General features: G+C 48.6%; 1 protein-coding gene across 4 annotated transcripts in view; it reads right to left on the bottom strand.

The window, feature by feature from the left end:
• Positions 1 to 21584, bottom strand: part of LOC140731986 (uncharacterized) — a 41244-nt gene extending 19660 nt beyond the window's left edge. Inside the window, exons 1-2 of one of the 4 annotated variants that reach the window (XM_073054041.1) lie at positions 21317 to 21584; positions 1688 to 2891 (exon numbers count right to left, since the gene is read on the bottom strand). In XM_073054041.1, coding sequence (XP_072910142.1) covers positions 1688 to 2548 — 861 coding nt within the window. In that variant the 5' untranslated portion in view covers positions 2549 to 2891; positions 21317 to 21584. Of the gene's footprint in view, positions 1 to 1687; positions 2892 to 8091; positions 8229 to 10176; positions 10884 to 17662; positions 17704 to 21316 lie in introns of those variants that run through there. The other 3 variants (XM_073054043.1, XM_073054042.1, XM_073054040.1) reach the window with 3 other exon arrangements.
• Positions 21585 to 23330: the final 1746 nt, after the last annotated feature.

The raw sequence follows: 23330 nt of genomic DNA, 5'->3' as shown, positions 1-23330 counted from the left end.
CAACCCGACAAAGCTTAAAATTCCAGGGTGCAGGGGGGGCACACAGTTGAACACTTCCGCTCCATCCACAACTGGGATGTTTTCCCAGTGTCCCACCATTTTAATTCCAGTTCCAATTGGCATTCCAATATGTTAGCACATGGGATCCTGTACAGCCAAAATGAGTCCACTCTCAGGTTGGAGGAGCAACCTCTCATATTCCATCTGGGTAGCCTCCAAGCTGGCAGCAAGAACATCAATTGATTGAACTTCTAGTAATTTCTCCCCCTTACTTCTTCTCCTCACCCACCCATCATCGGTTTCTGATTCTCTTTCTCCCCATGGTCCATTCTCTCCTTCAATTAGACTCCTCCTTCTTCAGCCCTTCACCCCTTTCACCAATCCCCTCCCAGCTTCTCACTTCATTCTCCCCTTCCTTCACCCATCCCCCTTCCCCTCACCTATCACCTACTAGCTTTCATCCCTTCCCCTCTCCCTACGTTCTTATTCTGGTTTCTTCCCCCTTCCTTTCCAGTCCTGGCCCAAAATGTCAACTCTTTATAACCCACCCTAGAAGCTGCCTGACCTGCTGAGTCTCTCCAGCATTATGCGTGTGTTGCTCTGAATTTCCAGCTTCTGCAGAATCCTTTCTTTGTACAAATCAGAGGCTGGGTTGAGTGGAGTGGAGCTGAGCCATCCGCCAGCCACTTCTCCTGAATCTGAACCTGCTCGTTCACTGTCATAGCAGCTTCTGTGTTCCTCTGCCAAACATTGCTACAGTTCACACACAAAGTGCTGAAGAAACTCAGCAGATCAGGTAGCATCTATGGAGAGGGATAAGCAGATGACATTTTGGACAAATCCTTCATCAGGACTGGAAAGGGAGGGGAAGCTGCCAGAATGAGAAGGTGGAGGAAGAGGAAGGAATACAGGCTGGCAGGTGTTGGTGAGGCCATGTGAGGAAGGAGAGGGGATGAATTGAGAAGCTGGGAGGGCATAGGTGGACGAGGTAAAGGGCTGAAGAAGGAATCTGATAGGAGTGGAGAGTGGATCATTTGAGAAAGGGAAGATAGAGAAGCGGGTGCTGGGCAGGTGAGGAGAAGAGATAGGATAAGGGAAGAGCCAGGTGGGGAAATGGAAAAAGAGAAAAGGGGGGGAGAAATTAGTGGAAGTTAGAGAAACTGTTCATGCCATTGTCAAGTTGGAAACTAGAAGGAACATAGAAACATAAAAGACCTATAGCACAATACAGGCCCTTCGGCCCATAATGCTGTGCCGAACGTGTACTTACTTTAGAAATTATCTAGGGTTACCGGTAGCCCTTATAACAACATTATGAGCTGTTCCTCCTCCAACATGAGGTTAGCCTCATCGTGGCAGCAGAAGAGGCAATGGACCGACATACAGGAATGGGAATGGGGAATGGAATTAAAATGGGTGGTCACCAGGAGATCCAGCTTGTTGTGGCAGACAGAGCTGGTGCTTATTTCCAAATACAGACAGTTTGGGCAATGAACAGTTCTCAGGAACAGAACCCCACCATAACCTGCAGATTGCCTATAGTATGAAATAGACATTGCTCAAGAAATCACTGCCAAATAAGACAATGAGATCAGGTTGTGAAAAATATTAGTATCAGCTAACCAGTTGTACAGAAACTAACTACATGGTCCATCAACATTAGACAGTAGTCATGAAAGCATTTCACCTGCTGTGCCGTCTGCAATCCATTTTGCCGAGTTTTGGAAGGGCAATTTGAGCCATCACCTCCCTTTGCAGCGCATTCTTTCCTATTGGTCTCGTGTTCCCGCTTCAACGCCTGTGGATCAATCTCACGCCTTGCAGCTGAAGAGCTGGTGGAGATCTGACCAGTATCAATCCTATGCTCAAAGCGACCTGGCTCCCCTTGAACCACGTTTGGCTCCTGCGCGTCCGATTCCCTTGCCAACGGCTTCCCTTTCATTGCCGCAGCAGGTATTTCGGCGCCTTTCTGGGCAAGGAAAAACAGCTGCCCATTGAAGAGGAGCAGGGCATTGTCTTTGAACGAATTGGCAGACTTGACCTCCAGTGGATTGTTGAAGTAAGTCTGCATCAAGTCGTCCATGCTTCCCCCTTTCCCCTGCAGCTTTACATATGTTTTCAGAACCTGAGAGGCCAGGTTATTACAAAATTTAACAGAAACAGGTGTTGGGGTAACAATAGCGTCCTTTGCAGGCTGATTTATTTTGATGTCTTGTCTCCTTGAGGATGTTTTCTTACTCGGCACTTGGGCTGGTGGAGAAATGGGCTTCTCCTCTGAATCAGTCACACCCTTAGCTCCACAGTCTGGCGACGATGGCTTGTGTGTCAGAGGAAGAAGGCGCTTGGCCTCGGACAGCTTGATTGGGATGACAGGGTAGATGTAGATGGCAATGGAGAGCTTGCTACTGTCACTGCCCTTCGGCGGGCTGCAGGCTCCGCCGTAGATCTTCCTCTGGACCGCTGGGGGCAAGGAGAGCGTGGAGATGCAGCGGACCTCGGCGTTGGTGGGGATCTGAATGTAGGTTCCTGGGCTGGTCACATTCTGCATGATGCCCAAGCCTGCTGCGGGAAAGGGGCTGGCTGCCAAGCCGCTTGCTGGGAGAGGCGATGGAGGAGTGGACCTGCCCACAGCTGCCAGGGAGGTTGCTGCAAGGCTTTGGACTCAATGCCGTCTGGGGCTCAGGACTCAGCTGGTTTGGGTTCATAGCTCCTGTGGGTCAAATTTCTCGGAGGAGACTCTCTAGTGAACACTAATTGCTGGCTTGTGGCAGAAGACGAAGCAAGGGATGGGTTCAACACAATCTCAGAAGTCTGATGGATGCCTCTTGATATTTGAAAGCCAAAGGAGAGGCAGTTACCAAACCGAGGAGGACAGCCAGTAGCTCCACGTCCTGAAAGCACAAGAAAAGGGTGTAATGTTATTACCTGGATTAAGTTCTAAATGAGTGCAATTTGTTGAGTTCACACCAAAAATAATCCAGATTAGAGCGGATATCATAATAAAATCTTACTGCAATTAACTCCACAAAAAACCCTGATTCATATATATGGTCTACGAGGAACGCAGATCTATTTAACTCAGGCCAGTAGGGCCCAAGTCCAGTGAAACACTTAAAACAACTTTTTAGTACATTCGCTCTCCTGTCAGCTCAAACCAGTCTGGCCATTCTCCTCTGATCTCTCTCATTAACAAGGTGTTTTCACCCACAGACCTGCTGCTCACTGGACGTTTCTCTGTGAACTCTAGAGACTGCTGAGTGAGAAAATCCCAGGAGATCAGCAGTTTCTGAGATACTCAAACCACCCCGTCTGGCACCAACAATCATTCCACAGACAGTCACTTGGATCACTTTCCTCCCCCATTCTGATGTTTGGTCTGAACAAGAACTGAACCTCTTGACCATGTTTGCATGCTTTTATACATTGTTGCTGCCACATGATTGGCTGATTAGATATTTGCATTAACGGGTATGTGTACAGGTGTACCTAATGAAGTGGACACTGAACGTATGTAAACTAGAGATTGACAGTTAATCTGCGAACATGGGTTATGGGAAGAGAGCACAGTAATAACATTGAGGCTAAGACTGGATCCACTGCAAATACAGTAGCAGGTCTGGAGAGTTAACCTGTTGATATTTCCTGCATCTTAAAAAAAAACTAGAATTATAACCTTTAATATAGAGTTGAGAGAGATAATAAATCAGCCATGATGGAATGGTGGAGCAAACTCGAATGGGGTGAGTGGCCCAATACTGCTCCAGGCTTATGGTCTTAATAGAGAATGTCTGCGGTCAAATGTAGTCCAGCCTCAGAAGAGTTTCCTCATCCTCTCTACAATGAGCTTCTCTCATTTATATCATTTTCTCAAATAACAACACAGCCTCCGGTTTAATCTCAGACTCCTGTAACATACTCCACAATCTTGACAAAGGGAACAGAGGTGATATGTACAGCGATCTACAGTGTTTGGCTTCACCCATGTAAAGCAAATCACAGAGTAAACAGCACCTCCACCACACAATTGGAATAAGCTATTTACCTATCTAAGTGTCACATTGTTTGTTTAATGCTGCATTTATTTATTGATACAGCATGGAACAGGCCTTTCTGGCCCAATGAGCTGTGCTATCCAGTGACCCACCTATTTAACACTAGCCTAATCACAGGACAATTTATAATGACCAAATAACCTACTAAACAGAAAGTCTTTGGTCTGTGGGAGGAAACCGGAGCACCTGGAAGAAACCCACAGAGCCACAGGGAAAATGGAAAACTCCTTACTGACGGCACCGGAATTGAACTCCGAACTCTGATGCCCCAAGTTGTAATAGTGTCACACTAACCGCTAAGCTACCAGGGCACCCCCAAATTAGAAAGCCAATCATTTTTCAAAATGGGGTTATTTCCTGTTCACACATTGGGAAGTCAGCATCAGTTCAGAATGCCAAGCAGCTGACGCTCTGAGTTAAACTACGAAGCAAGTTCACAGAATTATTATTGTCATAATACATCAACTAACTTCATCGGTAACAGTCATTTACATAATCCTTCATATGACCGCAGGAATGAAAGTGTTAATGTATGAAGAGCCTTTGATGGCTCTGAGCCTGCACTTGCTGGAGTTTAGAAAAAAAAGGGGTGGGTATCTCATTGAAACCTAAAGGCCTGGATAGAGTGGAAGTGGAAAGTTGTTTCCAATAGTGGGGGGTCTAGGATCAGAGGCCACAGCCTCAGAATAGAAGAACAATCCTTTAAAACAGAGATGAGGAGGAATTTCTTCAGCCAGACAGTGGTGAATCTGTGGAATTCTTTACCACAGACAGCTGTGGGTATACTTAAAGTACAGGTTGGTAGCTCCTTGATTCAGCAGGGCATCAAAGATTAAAGGGATAAATCTCAGATTAGGGTTGACAGGGATAATAATCAGAATGGCGGAGCGGACTCGAAGGTTCAAATGGCCTAATCCTGTTTCTGGATCTTATGGTCAAAATATTTGTCCGGACAAAATAATTTTGCTTTACCACAAATGCAGATGCTTGGTCATTTACTGATATATTCATAATCAGTCACACATGCAGACACAAAAGCACGTATGTACAAGCATGCATACCTAATCTACAAATGTATCAACCAGAAGCCTGTCCTGAAAACTACTTACATATAAACACTACCTCCATTCTACGCCAATTGAAAATCCGTGATCATAACTGTATGATTAAGAGGAGAAAATAAGGGAATAGGTTGTTATGCAAAATAATGACACTGGGCCCCTGCTCTAACTGCATGATGAGGCAGCCTCACCACAAACGAGCGGTTTGAACAGAACATCTTGCTGCCAGCTACGAACTTTAACAACTAAAGGCCTTCCTACCAGCATTCACGTCCCGAGAGAAAATAACTAAAACTGAATGTGGTCGCCTTCTAAGTTTAGAGTTCAGCTGCAGTGAGGACAGTTAGAGGGCTGCGAGCAAGCTCCACAATTCACTGCACTTTATCAAATGGATTGTACAGAAACAAATCCAGGAATTAGATTCTAGTTTTAGACTCAGATTACATGGGTATAATTAAACACTGGCTCCTTCTGAAATCTTTAAAGACTTCCAAGAGTTAAGATTATGCTCCATAACAGTAATCTGTAGTTCTACACTCGTACCACTCTCCCTCATTCAAATCAGCTGATCTGGATGAAAATAGGCTACTGCTGATTGGACAGCAGAATATCACAGCTGAATGTGAGGAATGGCCATGGCCGGCAGTGACCCATAAGACATAGGAGCAGAATTAGGCCATTCAGCCCATCGAGTCTGCTCTGCCATTCCATCATGGCTGATCCCAGATCCCAGTCAACCCCATACACCTGCCTTCTCGCCATATCTCTTGATGCCCTGACCGGTCAGGAAACCATCAAATTCTGCTTTAAATATACGCACAGATTTGGCCTCCATTGCAATCTGTAGCAGAGCATTCCACAGATTCACCAGTCTCTGGCTAAAAAAATTCCTCCTTACCTCCGTTCTAAAAGGTCACCCCTCAATTTTGAGGCTGTCCTCTAGTTCTGGATACCCCCACCCCTTTCCGCATCCCCTTATCCCACGGCAGCCCAGGGCGTGGCCTCTCTCCCCTGACCTACTCAATGGACCTGGTCACAGGTCATGCAATACCCCCAGCCCTGGAAGCCCACCAGTGATGATCAGGGCTGCCACGTCAGACCAGGCTTCCTTCTATCGCTACAACAAACTGACTTTCATCCCTGTGAATTACAAAAGGATTATTATAGGGGCAGAAGCCCGATTTTGGGGGGGGGGGGGAAGGTGGATGTGTGCCGTGTGCGTGGGACACGTGCCATGTGTGTGAACTCAGCAGGTCAGGCAGAATTAATGAAAATGAATAAATAGTGGAAGTTTCAGGACGAGCACCTTCACCAAGACTGAAAAGGGGGAAGACACCAGAAAAAAGGTGAAAACAACCCAAGTTCGTTCAAGCTTCCGTTATAGCACATGTCCTCTAATCTAATCCAGGCAGCAAGCACCCTGGTAACCTTTTTCTGCATCCTCTCCAGAGCCTCAACATCCTTCCTATATAACAACAACCAGAGCTACAGTACATGCAGTGCAATACTACAGATGCAGCCTAACTGGAGTTGCATGAAACTGCAGCATGACTTTTGAACTCAGTGCCTGCAACTAGTAAAGGTAAGCCCTTCTTAACCATCCTATCCGTTCCAGGCACCTCTGCGTCAAAAACTTTCCCCTTACATCTCCTCAGTTCTCTTGGCTGGCATCCAGTCCAACTCATCCAGATTCTAATTTCCACGACTATGCTATGATTCTCCCCCTCACCTTTGAACTTTTTTTTAAAAGAAAGCAATTAACAAAGTCAATAATCCTGTGTCACCCTAATTCTGAATATGAATCAGTGAGGGCATATCTTTCTGCACTCAAGGCGAGAAGCCTGTTCACAGATCAACACATCTCACCCCATTCAGCTTCCAAATATCTCTTGGCTTTAAGATGGCTAAATGCCTAACTAACTAATAATAAATTTATTATCAACGTACTTGTATATTACCATATACAACCCTAAGATTCATTTCCTTACAGGCATTCACAGTAAATACCAGAAACACAATAGAATCAGTGAAAGGCCACACCCAACATAAAGGACAAACAACCCATGTGCAAAACACGACAACTGTGTAAATACAAGTAGAAAGTAAAAAGAAATATTAATAATAAATAAGCAATAAATATTGAGAACATGAGTCCTTGAAAGTGAGTCCATAGGTTGTGGGAACATTCCAATATTGGAGCGAGTGAACCTAAGTGAACGTGTCCTCTCTGGTTCAAGGGCCTGATGGTTGAGGGGTAATAACAGTTCCCCAACTTGGTGGTGTGGGTCCTGAGGCTCGTGTGCCTTCTTCCTGATTTTCTGCCGAGGAACTTTAAAATACTGAGAAAATGCACTTCGGGGGAAGGGTTTGAGGTTGCACACAATGAGGTCGGCCCAACCAGATGGCACGGAGGAAGTTTTAACTAACAGGCCAGAAGATGGGATTTATAGCGTGTCAGTGTGATATATATATATATAAACTTGCGTACACTCCACCCAACTCTTCCCTACAGGAGTATTGCTCAAATGATTGCGCCATCGCTATGGGTTTCCTGTTACTAGTTGGACGTTAAACTCAAGATTGAAGACCTGTGAAACCTCCCCCCCCCCCTCCCCCAACCTCCGCTGTTCCCGCAGCGAAACACGGCAACGCAGCGCCTCTTCAGCAGCAGATGATTAAAATTCCCGGCAGGACATAGAGGGTCGGGCAGCAAGAACGCCGAGACTGCACTGCGAACTCAGCAAATGCGGAAAAGCTGGCTGGGTACAACCGGCTGAATAGCGCGCTAGGTTTAACGAAAAGCAACCCGCCACGATTCCATTAGGGAGATACTTTGCTTCGCTTCGCCTCCTTCACGTACTCAGTGCTCCGGTTCAGGTCCGGCCTGTACCTTGCCATTCGCAGACCGTCTCTCAAAGCCACGCAAACGCCAAGCTCAGATCGCGAGCACTAATCTCGCCAACTGTAGACTCCCTTACCCATGGGTGACCGAAGAACTCCGTGATCTTTGCGGGACTTGTCGGTTTCACTCACTTCGTCGCTAACAGGTCGCCGAATGCGGCGGGGTTAACGTGGAAGCGACACTTAATATGGCACGACCTCCAGCTGCTCACGGGACTAGAGGGCCCCAGCATTCTCTGCCCAGAGCGGACAGCGCTGAACGCTTCTCGAAGCAGAAACCGTGAACGAGTAATATTAATAACTGTTTATACAGCACTTTTTATACAAAACGATGTAGTTCAAAGTGATTTACAACGGGGGTAAAGTACAAACATGAAAATAAAATAAATACGAATATAAAAGAGAAACGGAAGTTAGTTAAAAGCAAGGTTAATTAAGTACGTTTAAACGTGTTAACTGGGTCTTCACCCCTTACAGTTTTAGGTATTGAATTCCACAATTTAGGAGCGTACTTAAAAAAAAACAAGCTGACCTGCCAATTATCTTTTGAGAAAGATTGTTTAAATTTAAGATACGGACGGAATAAGACCTGAGAGCTAGAGATGGATTATAAAACGAAAGCAATTCTGTGATGTACTCCGGACCCAGACCATTAATAGCTTTAGAAACGAGTAAGAGAACTTCAAAATCAATTCTAAACGATGCAGGAAGCCAACGCAAAGTAGCTAAGACGTGTGATGTGTTCCTTCATCCTGGTTTTGGGTAGAAGTCTAGCAGCGACGTTCTGAATGAGCTGAAGTTTGCCATTAGATTGTTTTGGAAGGTTCAGTAAAAGTGCATTGCAGTATCTAGTCTACTCGATATAAAGGTGTGAATTAGTTTTTCCAGCATCATTATATGACAGAAGCAGGTGTGCCTTTGCAATAATTCTTCAAGTGTAGAAATGCTGGTCTGGTCACTTCCTTTCTGTGGAATTTAAAATTCAAATCTGATTCAGGGTTAACACCCAGACTTGTTACTTCTGATTTCTGATTTTACAAGGGGTGTGTGTGTGTGTGTGTGTGGGGGGGGGGGGGGGGGGAGCAAGTTCCTAAGGCTATCAAGAGGTTTATATTTTTTTGGAGTGGAGAGAGCCTACTACTCTAATCTCTCAGGGCGCAGTGTTCTTCAAGATCTCTGATCAAAGCTGGCCATTTGCCTCGGCCCAGTCCTCCACCAGTGCTCAATCATATAACGGCCTTTAGCTGCATTAAAGCCTAACACACAAAATGCTGGAGGGAACTCAGCTGGTCAGGTCACCTCTAAGGAGAAGAGTAAACAGTCGAATTTCCAGGCCGAGACCCTTCATTAGGATTTGGCTGCATTAAAGAACTAATTCATAAGGCGAAGGGACGGGATTTCAAAACCCGTAATCGCTTCAACCCTCTCAGTGCTCTACTGTGCCACAACCATTCATTAAAATTGCAACCTGCTGTTAATATTTGCGGCTGTCCAAGCTAAGATGTGAGTTCAAATCCCGCCCCGGCTAGCCTGTTCAATTTGCGCTGGCATTTACCCCGGTGTTCCCAGAACTGGTGGAATTCCATCGGCATTCCAACCTGGGCCGATCCGCTGTTTCTACCCAAGGATCACCTGTGTCCCCAGTGCAAGACAACGGGTGTTTCATGGTCTAAACCATTAAGCCAGTCCATTCTGAACTGGCTTCAGTCTATCAGACTGGAAAAGACATTGGAGTAGAATTAGGCCAGTTGCCGATCGAGCCAGTCCCGCCCATTCCATCATGGCTGATTTAATATCCCTCTCAACCCCATTTACCTGCATTCTCCCCGTAACGTATGACGCCCTGATTAATCAAGAACCTAGCAACCTGCGCTTTAATATACTCAACGACTTGGCCTCTACAGCCGCCTGTGACAATGAATTTATTTGACCAAAGAAGTCCTTCCCCATCTCTGATCTAAAGTAATCCTTTGACAACCAAGAACAGCTCCTGGCCCCCCACATGTGGTTTAGCTACTAAACCCGGCAGAACCGTTTCTACTGACAGCGAGAACGGGCAAAGGCGGGTTTCTGGGATCTTAAAACCAGTCACTTCGGGCAGAGGGAGCTCGTCAGCCGTGGTTGGCGGTTCATCTAGGAGAAAGGGAAATCTGATGTCAAACCTCCGCTGCCTATACCCACTCACGGGGAAGGCTTCGTGAGTAAATCCCGAGGAAAGCTCCGGAGCTGGCAATCCCACGTCGGGTTCAACGCTGCCTGGCAATTCTTGCGATGCCGCCGGTGCTAAACTGGAAAGGGTTCTGCTGTTCCTGTGGATTGATACGCTGTGTGGAGGAGGGGGAGACTGTCATATGGGGCAGCAGCTTGCTCTCCATATTGTACTGCTCTGGCTTCCATAGACAATTAGGATGCAACACACATGGTCGACTCCAACCAAAGGAGGGCTTCCACTGTACTGACAGGTTGCTAGCCCTGGCGGCGGCCTTCCCTGGTCACTGGGCACCGACATCTGACAGAAGGGTAGTCCGAAACCGCAGTGCGTGCGGCCAATCTACACGTAACCGCGCCAGTAAACGCTTCCATTCCACATACTACGTGGCTACACCGTAGACCAGTGTACGATACGTCTTCCGTTCTTATCTCAGAGCCTCGTAATAGATGGGGAAATGGTTAATAAATGGATCAACTGTCAGTGGCCAATGACTGTAGTCCTCTACTGCTGTAGCCCATCCACTTCAAAGTTCGACGTGTTGTGTGTTAAGAAATGCGGTTGTACCACGTGGCTAGTCAGTTCGGCCTCTCTCAAATGTCGCTAGGCGTTTTGGTTCCCATAACTACCGCTCACTGGATTTTTTGTTTTGGTTTTTTCACGCGATTCTCTGAAAAATCTAGGGACTATTGTACGTGAAAACCACAGGAGATCAGCAGTTTCTGAGACACCCAAACCACCTGGCACAACAACCATTCCATAGATATTTGCATTAACGGAGTGTACAGGTGTACCTAATGAAGTGGCCACTGACTGCTTACGTTAACAAAGTTAAGCTTCTCAGAGTACTTCAAACAACATTACGCCACCTTTTTTAATTTACCCATTTTCAACGTTACCTATGACTGACGCACTGGAAAAACCGGAGGTTGGTATCAGTAAACACCAAGTGCGCGGCTAGATACCATAGATCAACGAACAGGGAGTGGGAAACGCTAGCGACTACTTCCAGTCTGCGTCAATGTATTTTGGACTAATGTTCTTGAACTGTTGCCAAAACTTGATGATCAACATGACTATAAATGCAGAATTTCGTTCCTAAGTTACAATAACCACGGCGACCAACTCTGCGCTTGTGTTTTGAAGTTAGAAACCAGTATTGATACAATTCGGAGGCAAAAAAAAATGTCGACAGAAAAAAAGTTCAGTGGGTTGAGCGGGGGGGGGGGGGGTGAGTGTGTGTGTGTGTGTGTGTGTTTAGGGGGGTGGTTGACCTTTCGAGTCCAGACCCTGTATCTGAAGGGGTCAAATGGGGCTCCGAAATGGGGCTCCAAAGACAAAATGCTGGATGAACTGAGCAGGTCAGGCAGCCATTGTGAAACTGAATCAACAGTCGATGTTTCGGGCCGAGACCCTGAACTGGACAGGACTGGAAAGGAAGAGGGAAGATACCAGAATAAAAAAAAACGTGGGGGGAGAGGAGTAACTAAGAAGAAAGGAGCTGATAGGTGGAAAGGGTAAAGAGCTGAAAGAGGGGGGAATTTGATAGGAGAGGAGAGTGGATGTGGTTAAAAAAAGGGAGAGGCGCCATCTGCAGAATTTGTTGTGTTCTACAGCGCTACAAAAGTACGCCCACATGCCGCACAGCAGTCACCACCCTGAATAAACACGTAAGAACTGGTCAACTTGTGCTTGGCTTGACTCAGTTTTCACCTCCCAGTGAAGGGCTTTGCTGTTGACTGTCCCACGTTCCATCCTTAACAACAAAGATATGCCTCTAGTAGGTGTGCACATAAATGGCTTTCTGATCCAAGATTATTTCGCGTAGAAGTTACGTTCATTCTCTGATGCATCTTTACCATGATTACATCGTAAATTGATTTTTGAGGCACCGGCCCAATCCGCTTATATTTCCCGTTCTTGACGATAACCCGGTATTTACATATTCAACAAAAACATATATCGTCTCAGAGTGCTGTCAATGCCCGGCTTTGATGCCGAGTAGCATCAATGAAGAGGGAAATAGTGGACCCGCGTTCTGTTTTCCCAATCCTCCCCCTCTCTACAACTCTGCTTTTCCGTGCTAACTTTTCCACGTTCCTGTCTCCCTCGCTCTATTTTGCCCTCTTTATTTCTGTCTCTATCTTTCCCTCTTTTTTCTTTCTCCCCTCTATGCATATGATTCTTTTGTGATTCCTCTATTTCTCGCTTTCTCCCTCTTTATCTCTTTCCTCACTCTACTCTTTCTATCTCATCCTCTCTCGCTTCTCTTTCTCCTTCGCCCTCTCTTTTTTCGCTCTATCTTTTTCTATGTATCTCTCCCTTCCGCCGGTGCAGCCTGGCGTAGAGAGCACCTCCAGCTATTTCTGTCCTGCACAGAATCTGCCGAGGGGTTCCGATAATTTACTTGCCTGCCTTTTTCCGAAAGATTAACAATGCACTCACCGATCGCACACTTCTCACATGTGACCCTAACCTACCCCTCGGGATTTTTAAAACCGGGACGGACGAGACTCCAATGCTGTCGCAGTGGCGGTGGTTTTCGCTGGCCTCATGCTGATCACAAGTCAACTACTATGTCAGTGCACCGCGGTGTTGACTTCATTGGTTCCCTTACAACCCCCAGTTAATTATATTTTGTCAACGGAAAAAAACACTTGTTCCTCTCATTAATTATCCCCCACCCCACCGCCGTTCGTCCCCTCTTTTTCCCTTCTCTCCCTCCGAACGCTTCACACGTTTGTCCACTCAATCTCTTCTGCGGCTCTTTCGCTCCGCCTCTTCGACAACAGCCCTGTCTCCCGCCCCTCTCGTCTCGTCTCCACCCCACCTCCTTCTCTCTACAGTGTCCTTAAGACATACGAGCAGAATTAGGCGATTTAGCCCATCGAGTCATCAAGGCTGATAAATTGTTCTCTAAACCCCATTCTCCCGCCTTCTCCCCATGACCTTTGACGCCCTGACTAATCAAGAACCTGTCAACCTCCGCTTTAAACATAGAGTACACAAGGACACGTCCTGCCTGCACAGCCGCCTGTTCTAATGAATTCCACAGTCACCATTCTCTGGTTAAAGGAATTCCTAACCTCTGTTCTAAATATATATTCTTCTATTCTGAGTTGTGCCTTCTGGACCTCGACTCCCCCACAATAGAAAACCTCCTCTCCACATCCCCTCATCTAGACTTTTCTTTCCCTTTAACCCTCCACTCCTCCCTTCCCGCCCCCCCCACTTGCACACTCCCTCCCGTCCCTCCACTCTTCTCTCCCTCCTAGTCTACCTCACCAGATCCATCTTTCCTTCATTCCCTTTCTCCGCGTCTCCCCTACTTTCTCCTCCAGCACCAGGTCTCCCTCCCCCTGATACCTCACCCTTCATCAACTCGTCCGATCCCTCACACCTATCCGTCCCTCTCATGTGCCTCGACCTCCCTTCCCCTGCCTAACTCTAACGTCGCCTCCACCTTCCCGCAACTCTTCCCCCTTCCCACCTACCACTATCCCCATCTTCATTTCAATTTGCTTCCACATAACTATCTGGACCCTCATCCCATCTACATCCACTATCACTTCCACCCCACCTACCACCCTCACCCTATCTACAATTCTCAGCCATCCCTCCTCCTCCTCTCTACTCTCACCCCAATCTCTTTGCACCATCACCCTGCCTTATCCCCACAGTCTCATCCCACCTACCCCACCCTCTCCCTCCCTCCTCTTCCCTTCACCTTCTCTCTTCCCACCTCTCCTTATCCTGGTCCCACCACTGAATTCTCCCCATTCTCCCAATTCCCACCCTTACCTTTCATTCCCTCTACCTCACTCCATGTCTCTTCCTCCTTGCCCCACTCCCTCTCCCTATCTTTCCCTTCTGAAATGACCTAATTCTGCTGTCTTAACATCTGCTCCTCTTCTTTGCCCTTGATGTTTCCCGCATTCCCCACTCCGCTCTCTACGCCCGCAAACACCACTTTCCTTCACTAACCCCATACCACTTTCCGCTCCTCTTACAAATCCACACTATATACTTGCTGCTCTGCACCAAGCAGATTTCCACCACACACCCCCGAACCACCCTCTGGACCTGTGCTCCACCACCAAAGCCCAACGTCGCACCCACCCTTCTCACTCTTCATCTCCTACATTTCACTCTCCATTACAGCCCCTCTTCCCCATTCCATAGCCTTGCCCGCGTCTGCAGCTTCCTGCTCTCATCTTCTAGTTCCCCATTTCATCTGCCATTTTAACATCCAACACACTGCCTTCCCATCAAATCCCAAAGTGCCTCACCTCCACCCTCAACACCTCATTTCAGAACCACAACCACACCCAACCCCCTCAATCCCTCTCTTCTTTGGAAACCCCTCTCAATCTCATAGTTCTTAATTTCACCCTCCAGCTACACTCTGACCCATCCTCCCACTCCTCCATTCTCTTCCCTCTTCCTCATGCTCAGCCCACATTCCTTGCAGCTTCTGGCGTCTCCTCTAGTCTGTACCCCCAGCCTCCCATACTTTCCGGTCCTTCTATGTTGATGCCCTCCTTTTCTCCTGCTCCTCCACCTCCACCCCCCCCCCCCCCCAAGTGCTTAACATCCAATTAGACCGCCACAGCAGCGTAGTGGTTGCTGTGACGCGACTGCATCTCGGGATGTCAGAGTTCAATTCCAGCATCTTCTGTAAGGGCTCTGTACATCCTCCCCGTGCTATGTGTGGGTTTTCCCCAGGTCCTCCAGTTTCCTCCCAAAGTCCAAAGGCATACCAGGTGGAATAACTGGTCATTGCAAATTGTCCCATGATTAAGTCAGGGTTGCTGGGACGCCACAGCCTGAAGGGTTGGCAAGGCCTATTCTGCTCTGCATCGCCAGCTTCCCACCAACTTCAGCCATACTCCCCTCCATCCTCAACGACCCAACCCTTCCGTCCTCAACCACTGCTTCCTTCCATTCTCAACTACTCCTCCCCTCCATCCTCAATGACCCCTCCCCTCCGTCCTCAACCACTGCTTCCTTCCATTCTCTAACCACTGTCCCCTCCCTCAACCAGCCTATCCCCACCTCTTGGTACCCCATCATTTCCCCTCATTCTTTATTCACCTACCACCTCACCACGATTCACGCTACTCCCACTGCACGATATCCAGTTCCAAACTTGTCTCATGAAAACACTTCCTCCACCTTCAATCCTTAACTCATTGCCACATTTCTCATTTCATACCCTTCACCAAGACACCCCATTCTATCCCCTCACTTGATACACTTCACCAAGACACCCCATTCTATCCCCTCACTTGAGACACTTCACCAAGACACCCCATTCTATCCCCTCACTTGATACACTTCACCAAGACACCCCATTCTATCCCCTCACTTGATACACTTCACCAAGACACCCCATTCTATCCCCTCACTTGATACACTTCACCAAGACACCCCATTCTATCCCCTCACTTGATACACTTCACCAAGACACCCCATTCTATCCCCTCACTTGATACACTTCACCAAGACACCCCATTCTATCCCCTCACTTGATACACTTCACCAAGACACCCCATTCTATCCCCTCACTTGATACACTTCACCAAGACACCCCATTTTATCCCCTCACTTGATACACTTCACCAAGACACCCCATTTTATGCTCTCACAATCCCTCAATACCATCCCTTTCATCAAACATACAGCATCAAACTGGGAACAGATCCATCGGCCCACCATGCTATGCTGACCTTGTAACCTACTCCAAGATTACTCGAACACTTCCCTCCTACATACTCTCCATCCTACCATCATCTTTTTCTTAAATGGCCTGAATGTATCTGCCCCTACCACCAGCAATGGCGCCCATCACTGTCTCTGATATCGTCCCTACCCTTTCCTCCAATCACCTTAAAATTATTCCCTCCTTTTACAAGCGATTCCTGCCCTAGGGAAAATGTCTCTGGCTATCAACTCTATCTATGCCTCTTATCATCTGATACACCTCGTATCAAGTCACCCCTCATCCTCCTTCACTCCAAAGGGAAAGCCCCAGCTCGCTCAACTTTTCCTCATAAGACATGTTCTCCAATCATTGACAACCACTTCAGTGCTCAGCGCCCCTCAACTTTGCTCCTTCACAACTCTGTCATACTCTCCTTTCTCCTCTCAACCCCCTCAATCACCACAGTCATGAGCTGTTTTCAGCCTCCAGATCTCTCCCCTCTTGATTCTGCTCTCCTTAATGCAACCCATCCCAACTACACCACCTATTTCACAGTCATCACCTCTCTTGACCTTTGTCCCCTTAATCCACTTATGAATACCTTCAACCCTCATCCCTCCTACAGCATCTTTGCCTCATCCCCTTCCATCTCTTGAACTCTTCATCCTCAATGCCCCTACCCCACAACTACCTTTTACAACTTCATGTCCCTTCTCTCACCCCGTACTACCCTCTTAAGCCCTCCACTGCTCAACTCCTCCTTCCTCCATGCCTCTTCCGCTCATCCTCCTATTCCCCCCCGCCTCACACCTTCCCTCCATCCATTACCTGACACTCCCCTTCCCTATAACCGGGACTCAGTCGGCCTACATTCCCTCTGCCCAACACACCACACAAACTGCTGTAAGAATTCTCTCCTTCCACCTCTTCTTTCTTCCTACCAGCCCCTTCCCAATTCCATTCCCTTCTCTTCTGCTCTCCATTCACTCCCCTTTCCCCTCCACTCTCCCTCCCCCTCCTGCCATTCCTCTCCCCTTTTCTAATCTGTTCACTTTCCAATCTGTTCCACCTTTTTCAGCCCCATTTCCCTCCCACTCTATTTTCCCCTCCACCCATCATTCATCAGTCACCCAGATGCTCATGCCTTCCCTACTGGTTGTCCCTTCTCCACTGCTCTCACCTCCCACCTCTCCCACTCTGCCTCTCATCCCTTTCCTCCTACTCTCATCCCTCCCATGTCACTCCCCTCCACTCCTCTCCCTCTACAACTGCCTCCTCCTGCCCCATCCCATTCTTCTTGCCTACTCTCCTCATCCATCCCCTTCATCTTCCATCTCCCCCTCTCTACTCCCCTTTCCCCTCCCCCTCCTCTACCATCCTCCTTCAACCCGCCCTTCTCTCCCCATCCCCCTTCTACCTCCTCTCCCTGCCCCCTTACCCTATCCCTCCCCCTCCTCCCACCCGTCCCTGCTTGCTCCTCCTCTTCCTTCTCTACCCTCCCCTCTCCCTCCTTCCCCCTTGCATCTACCCCCTCCCTTCTCCCCTCCCTCCTCCTCGCAGCCGCTTTCTCTCCCCGGTCGTTACACATGCTCCTCCCTCCGCCCTGCCGTGTATGTCCAGTTCCAGATGACGTCGGCGGCAAGGTCCCGGCCTCCACCTCAGCTCTGCCCGGCCACAGGTGGTGGAGATGGGGGAAGCGCACGTCCGGCCGCCGCCAAACGAGTGAAGCGATTACCTGAGGGCGGAGGCCCGGCCCGGCCCAGCCCAGCCTCGCTCCGCCCGCCAAAAAGTCACAGGTCCCGCCGGGCTACGCCCGCCCGTCAATCATCCCAATGATTGACACGCTCAACTGCCAATTAGCGCGAGCTACCGAGCCACCCTGCCGGGGCGACAAGCGCGCTGGCCTGGAGCCTGCAGCGGGGGCGGCAATGCAAGCAACCCTGCATGTGCCCGCAGCACGCAGTGCTCGTTCTCCTCTGCCTGCGCCCCTTAATGGCTCACAGACTGATTTTAAATTTAGAGCCTCTCTTAATTCTGAGTGAGCGTCCCTCTCCCCACGCACAAAATGCTGAAGGAACTCAGCGGGCCAGGCAGCAAATATGGAAAGAGATAAAAACAGTTTCCGGCCGAAACCCTTAATTAGAATTTAGTTTGCCTTTGATAGCTTCCTGAGCTAGCAAATACTCCCGTCCCACTCTGCGAATACTTCGAACTCGATTCTCGCATTCGGCTGCGATTTCGTCCGTACTTGTCACTGACTCTTCCGAGTTAATGGGCAAATAAAATCCCTATTTCATTCAATCAGTTTTATTTTGTCAGAAGGATTATTTACTCGTGACAGTCGAGGCCGTGTTCGAGATCTCAGAGCCTTCCAGCCTTTTGTGGTTACGTTGACAAGATAAACTAGATTATAAACACGAGATTCTACAGTTGCTGGAAATCCGAAGCAACACACACAACTTGCTGGGGAAGTCAGCAGGCGTTTCAGCATTAATAGAAATGAATAAAGAGCCGATGTTTCGGGCCGAGACCCCATTCGGGACTAATCTATAAATGGAATAGTTACTTCTGCTTAGGAAGTCCCCTAGAGGGCGTACGTAAGAGAAAAATTAGGCCACTCGGGCCGTCGAGTCTTCTCAGCCATTCCATCAAGTCTGATTTTCTTGCTTTCTCCCTATAGCTTTGGATGCCCATACTCATCAAGAACCTATCAATCATCTGTGGCAATGAATTCACCACCCTTCTTGCTGAAGAAATGCCTCCGCATCTGTTTGACTTTGAGAGCTTGCTGGATGGGGTGGGTAGGGGCCACTTACTCCTGACTCGGTGCTCTGTGCTGGCTAAATGAGGGTATTTCCTCATGTGGGGCTCCATGGTAGTGTTGTGGCTAGCGCGATGCTATTACAGCTCTGGGCATCAGAGTTCGGAACCCAGTTCCAGTGATTCTGTAAGGAGTCTGTTCATTCTCTCCATGACTGTTGGTTTGCTCTGGGTGGTGATGGATTCTTCCCACTGTCCTGAGATGCACCAGTTAGTAGGTTAATTGGTTGCTGTAAACTGTCCTGTGACTCCTCCATGGACGATCCCAAGTCCGGTCGTGAAGGGAGGAGGGATGGACATGGAGCTGGCCACCCCATCCCGTAAAACCCCAAAGCTACAGAAACACCAACAGAAGCTGCAAAGACGTTATCAATGGGAGAGTAAAGACCTTCAAAGATGGCTACAGCCGGGGACAACCTGAAAGACTGGCCCAGGACACAGGATTCTGGTGAGCAGCTGTCAGTGGACTAAGCCCCAGTAGGGGTGATGGGACTTTTGAAGAAGAACAGGTCCAGTCATTAGGCTGGTGTTAAACTGGAGGGTGGCTAGGTGGCACAACCTCATTGGGCCGGAGGTACCCATTCAACCTTGTATCTCTAAATAAGTAAATAAACATTCCCTTAGCTACTGCATCACCTCTGAAAACCCTCATCTGTCATGGGCTATTCAACTGTAACTCTGGGCAGCATGAAAATCTGCAACTTACAGGTGCAAAACAGACACATGGAAGATAACATCAGACTGACATTCATGTGGGGAAACAATGCAACCAGGACAAGTGCAAAATGCAACCCGGACTGAAATTCCACAACGAAATTCAGGTGAGGCAATCCCTGAGAATTAATGCAGAGCATGGGAACACGGAAGAGAGCATGGGAGCACCGAATGGCTGATTCTCTTTTTAGGAAGATAATTTCAGGATGTGGTGAAATTTGTGGGTTAGGGACGAGCAAATTCATTGCAAGGCCAGGTAAGGTGGAACTTGCCCATGGGCAGTCCCAAGCCTGGCTGTGAAAAGAAGATGGCAACCCCATCCCATAAGACTCCATCTCTACAGAAATGTGAACCGGAAGCTCCAAAGACCCCATCTCCGAGAGGGGAAGGATCTCCAGAGATGGACACAAGAGGTATTGCAAATGCTGGAAATTTACAGTGATACACACAGTGGGCTGCAGGAGCTCGGCGGGATAGCTAGGAGCTAAGGATGGGAATAAACAGTTGACGTTTCGGGCTGCCTGGCCTGCTGAGGTCCTCCCGCACATTGTGTGTATCTTCGAAGATGGACTACACCTGGGAACAACGTGAAAGGCTGGCCCAGCACCAAGGACTCCTGCAAACTGCTGTCGGTGGCCTATACCCCGGTAAGCAAGTATGTAGTGTGAACATTAAGCAGATCGGGGCAGCGACGAAACTAGAGTTATAGCTGAGAAGCAGTGAGCAGTGATCTTCCTACTGGTTTCAGAAACTCCATGGAACCCAAGAGTCGCAGGAATGGTGCTGGCTGGGTCTTACACAGCAGAGACTCTCAGCGCGGAGTGACAGAGGGCCGAAGAGGTTCGCGAGAATTATCCCAGGAATGAAGGGGTTAACATATGAGTCACGTTTAAAGGCGCTGGGCCTTGTCTCGCGGGAGTTTAGAAGACTGGGCATGTCATCGAAACCCATGAAATGTTGAAAGGCCTGGGCAGCGTGGATGTGGAGAAGATGCTTCCTATAGTGGGGGAGCATAAGGCCGGAGGACACAGCCTCAGAATAGACGGATGTCTATGCAAAACAGCGCTGGGGAGGGATATCTTCAGCCAGAGGGTGGTGAATCTGTGGAAATCGTTGCCACAGGCAGCCGTGGAGACCAAATTATTGGGTATATTTAAAGTGGAGGTTGATAGGTTTTCGATCAGGACCGGTGTCAAAACGTACGGATAGAAGGTAAGGGAATGGGGTTGAGAGGGTTAATAAATCAGCCATGATGGAATGGCCGTACAGACTCGATGGGCCGAACAGCCTAATTCTAATCCTATGCCTTATGGTCCTATGGGCAGGCGGAAGCGACATTGGTTTCAGGGTTTGCAGAGAGTCGGTTTAAAAAGGGGAAGTATTTAACAGGCGATTGCAGAGGCCACGGAGCCGCGCAGCCAATGCCGAGCGCAGCGGGAAAGTGCGCCGTCTCCAGCTTGCAAACACACATCGCCGAGAATCGGATGACGCGGACAAGTGCAGTTGCTTGGAATGCGGAGAGGGGGCAGACGACACCCGTTTACTGAGGCCTGCACTCCGACAGCACCCGGCCGTAAACGTAGGTCCTTCGGATCTCACTCCCTCTCCCTCCCCCCACTGTACACCAAACAAAAAACAGAACAGCGCCGAGGGCGATTATACCGGCCGAGCGACTTCGAGGATTCAGTAACATTTGAGTAAACACCTGCACAGGGAGAAATAGGAGACGGGACACCCGTTTACAAATATCTATTCTTTCACCGTCCTAGTTATTCTGACAGCGGGCTACCAGAGGGCACTGTTGTCCAGACAATTACTGCAATGCATTTAAGAAGAAAAAGGTTTGAATTCTTACCAGGCGGAACAAGCGTCAATTAACTGCTTGAGAACACGGGTGCGGGCTTTCCCTCACTCTACAACATACAGTTTGATCGCGGGGGCGGGGGCACCAGAATGCGGATAAACCGGGCGAGTTGGACTGACTCAGAACGAGAAGGATATGCAATGCAGTCTCTCAACCTCCGCCGTCTAACGGCGCCGGGTTCCGGGCGCAGCTGTCAATCAGCCGGCAGCCGGAGACGCTATTGTTCCTGCCGCCTCTTCGAGCTTTCTGCGCAACAGCCCACTTCGAGGTCACGGAGCCACGTGGTCTGAAGCTGCCTGGAGATTTGCGTTCCGCTGTCGCCGGCCTTTGAAAGCCAATTGTGAATTCACTGTGGTTTAAAAAACCAGCGAGGCCCCAAACGGCTGACACTTGCAGTAGGAGTAGACTCCCTACTGGGGGCGCATTGCTTCGTTCAATCAGCAACTGTACTCTACACTTCCACTGATTGAATGTCCATTATGTCCTGATGGCAGTGGGACAAAAAGTCCATGAGCAGGGTGGATGGAATCCTTTTGCAGCACGTCTCTGTATATATGTCCTTGATAGTGGGCAGACCGGTGCCAGTGATGCGTTGGACATTGTTGACTACCCGTTCTAGAGCCTTCCTGATCGCTAGAGTGCAGTTTCCGTGCCTAGCAGGGATTCAGTGTGTCTCTCTAAGTCAGAGACCCGTAGAGGTACATGGATGATAGGAAACCATGTGGAGAGTGGGGGGGGGGGGGGGGCTAGAACCACCTTAAAGGTCCACTGTCAAATACAGTGCTTTGCACTGTCACAAACACGAGAAAATCTATAGATGCTGGAAATCCAAAACAACAGACACAAAATGCTGGAGGATCTCGGCAGGCCTGTACTGAGATGCCATGTTCTAAGTTCTATAGCCTCTTTGCCAATTTCCATATTATCCAGGCATTGTGTAGTAGAGACAGATACAGTAGGGGGTAGTTAAAAACGCAGAAGTTTCTGCATTTGCTGGAAATCCTGAGTAACACAGAGAAAACGCTGGCGGAACTCAGCAGGTCAGGAAGCACCTATGGAGAGGAATAAACAGACAAAGTTTCAGGTCAAGACCCTTCAACAAAAGTCCTCATGATGAAGGGTGTCGGCCCGAAATGTCGACTGTCTATACCCCTCCACAGATGCTGACTGACCTGTTAAGCTCTCCTGGTATATGGGTGAAAGAAAAATGGAGGGCTGTGGGGAGTGAAGAATTAGATTGATCTTAGAGTAGGTTAAAGGTCAGCATAACATTGTGGGCCTACCGGCCTGTACTTCTCTATGTCATATGAAAGTTTGTAACCAGTGAAACAGCAGGCGCAATCCAGCCCGAGGGAGGCCATGTAGAAAGCATCTTATCCTTTTACCTGGCCCGCTGTTAATGCCGGTAATTCCTAGGTGATCAGTGGCCGACACACGGAGATGGTGGTTCAACGTCAGCGACAGTAACTGACGTGGCCAATGAGAGAAACACGCTGCGTACGGCCTGCCGCATTACCGAACGAACCACAGATCACTCTAAATGTCCACCGCACTAAAACCGAAGGGCCAATTTCCAGTGGGCGTGATTTCACCCAGAAATGGTTACTGGTTCAACCCCCCGCCCCACACTCACACACACACACACACACACACACACACACACACACACACACACACACACACACACACACACACACACACACACACACACACACACACACACACACATCCAAGAAGATGCATGCCAATGCGCGCTTGTTCATAACTTGTCGCGTGAAATTGCATCGACCTAAGGTACAGCGTCATTCTGGAGAGGGACTGATGTGAAAACTTTACTGCGGCGGAAAGGAGGGCTCTGCACGGGTAGTTAAAACTGCCAAACCCATCGACGTCACCAGCCTACCTATGTCTCTTATTATCTTGTACACCTCTATCAGGTCGTTTCTCACATTCCTTCTCTCCAAATAAAAAAAAACTTAGCTCGCTCAACCCTTTTTCATTGGGC

This window comes from Hemitrygon akajei, chromosome 8, assembly GCF_048418815.1.
Source record: "Hemitrygon akajei chromosome 8, sHemAka1.3, whole genome shotgun sequence".
NCBI classification, from domain to species: Eukaryota; Metazoa; Chordata; class Chondrichthyes; order Myliobatiformes; family Dasyatidae; genus Hemitrygon; species Hemitrygon akajei.
The sequence above is the reverse complement of the archived record's forward strand: the minus strand, read 5'-3'. Positions and strand labels throughout refer to the sequence as shown.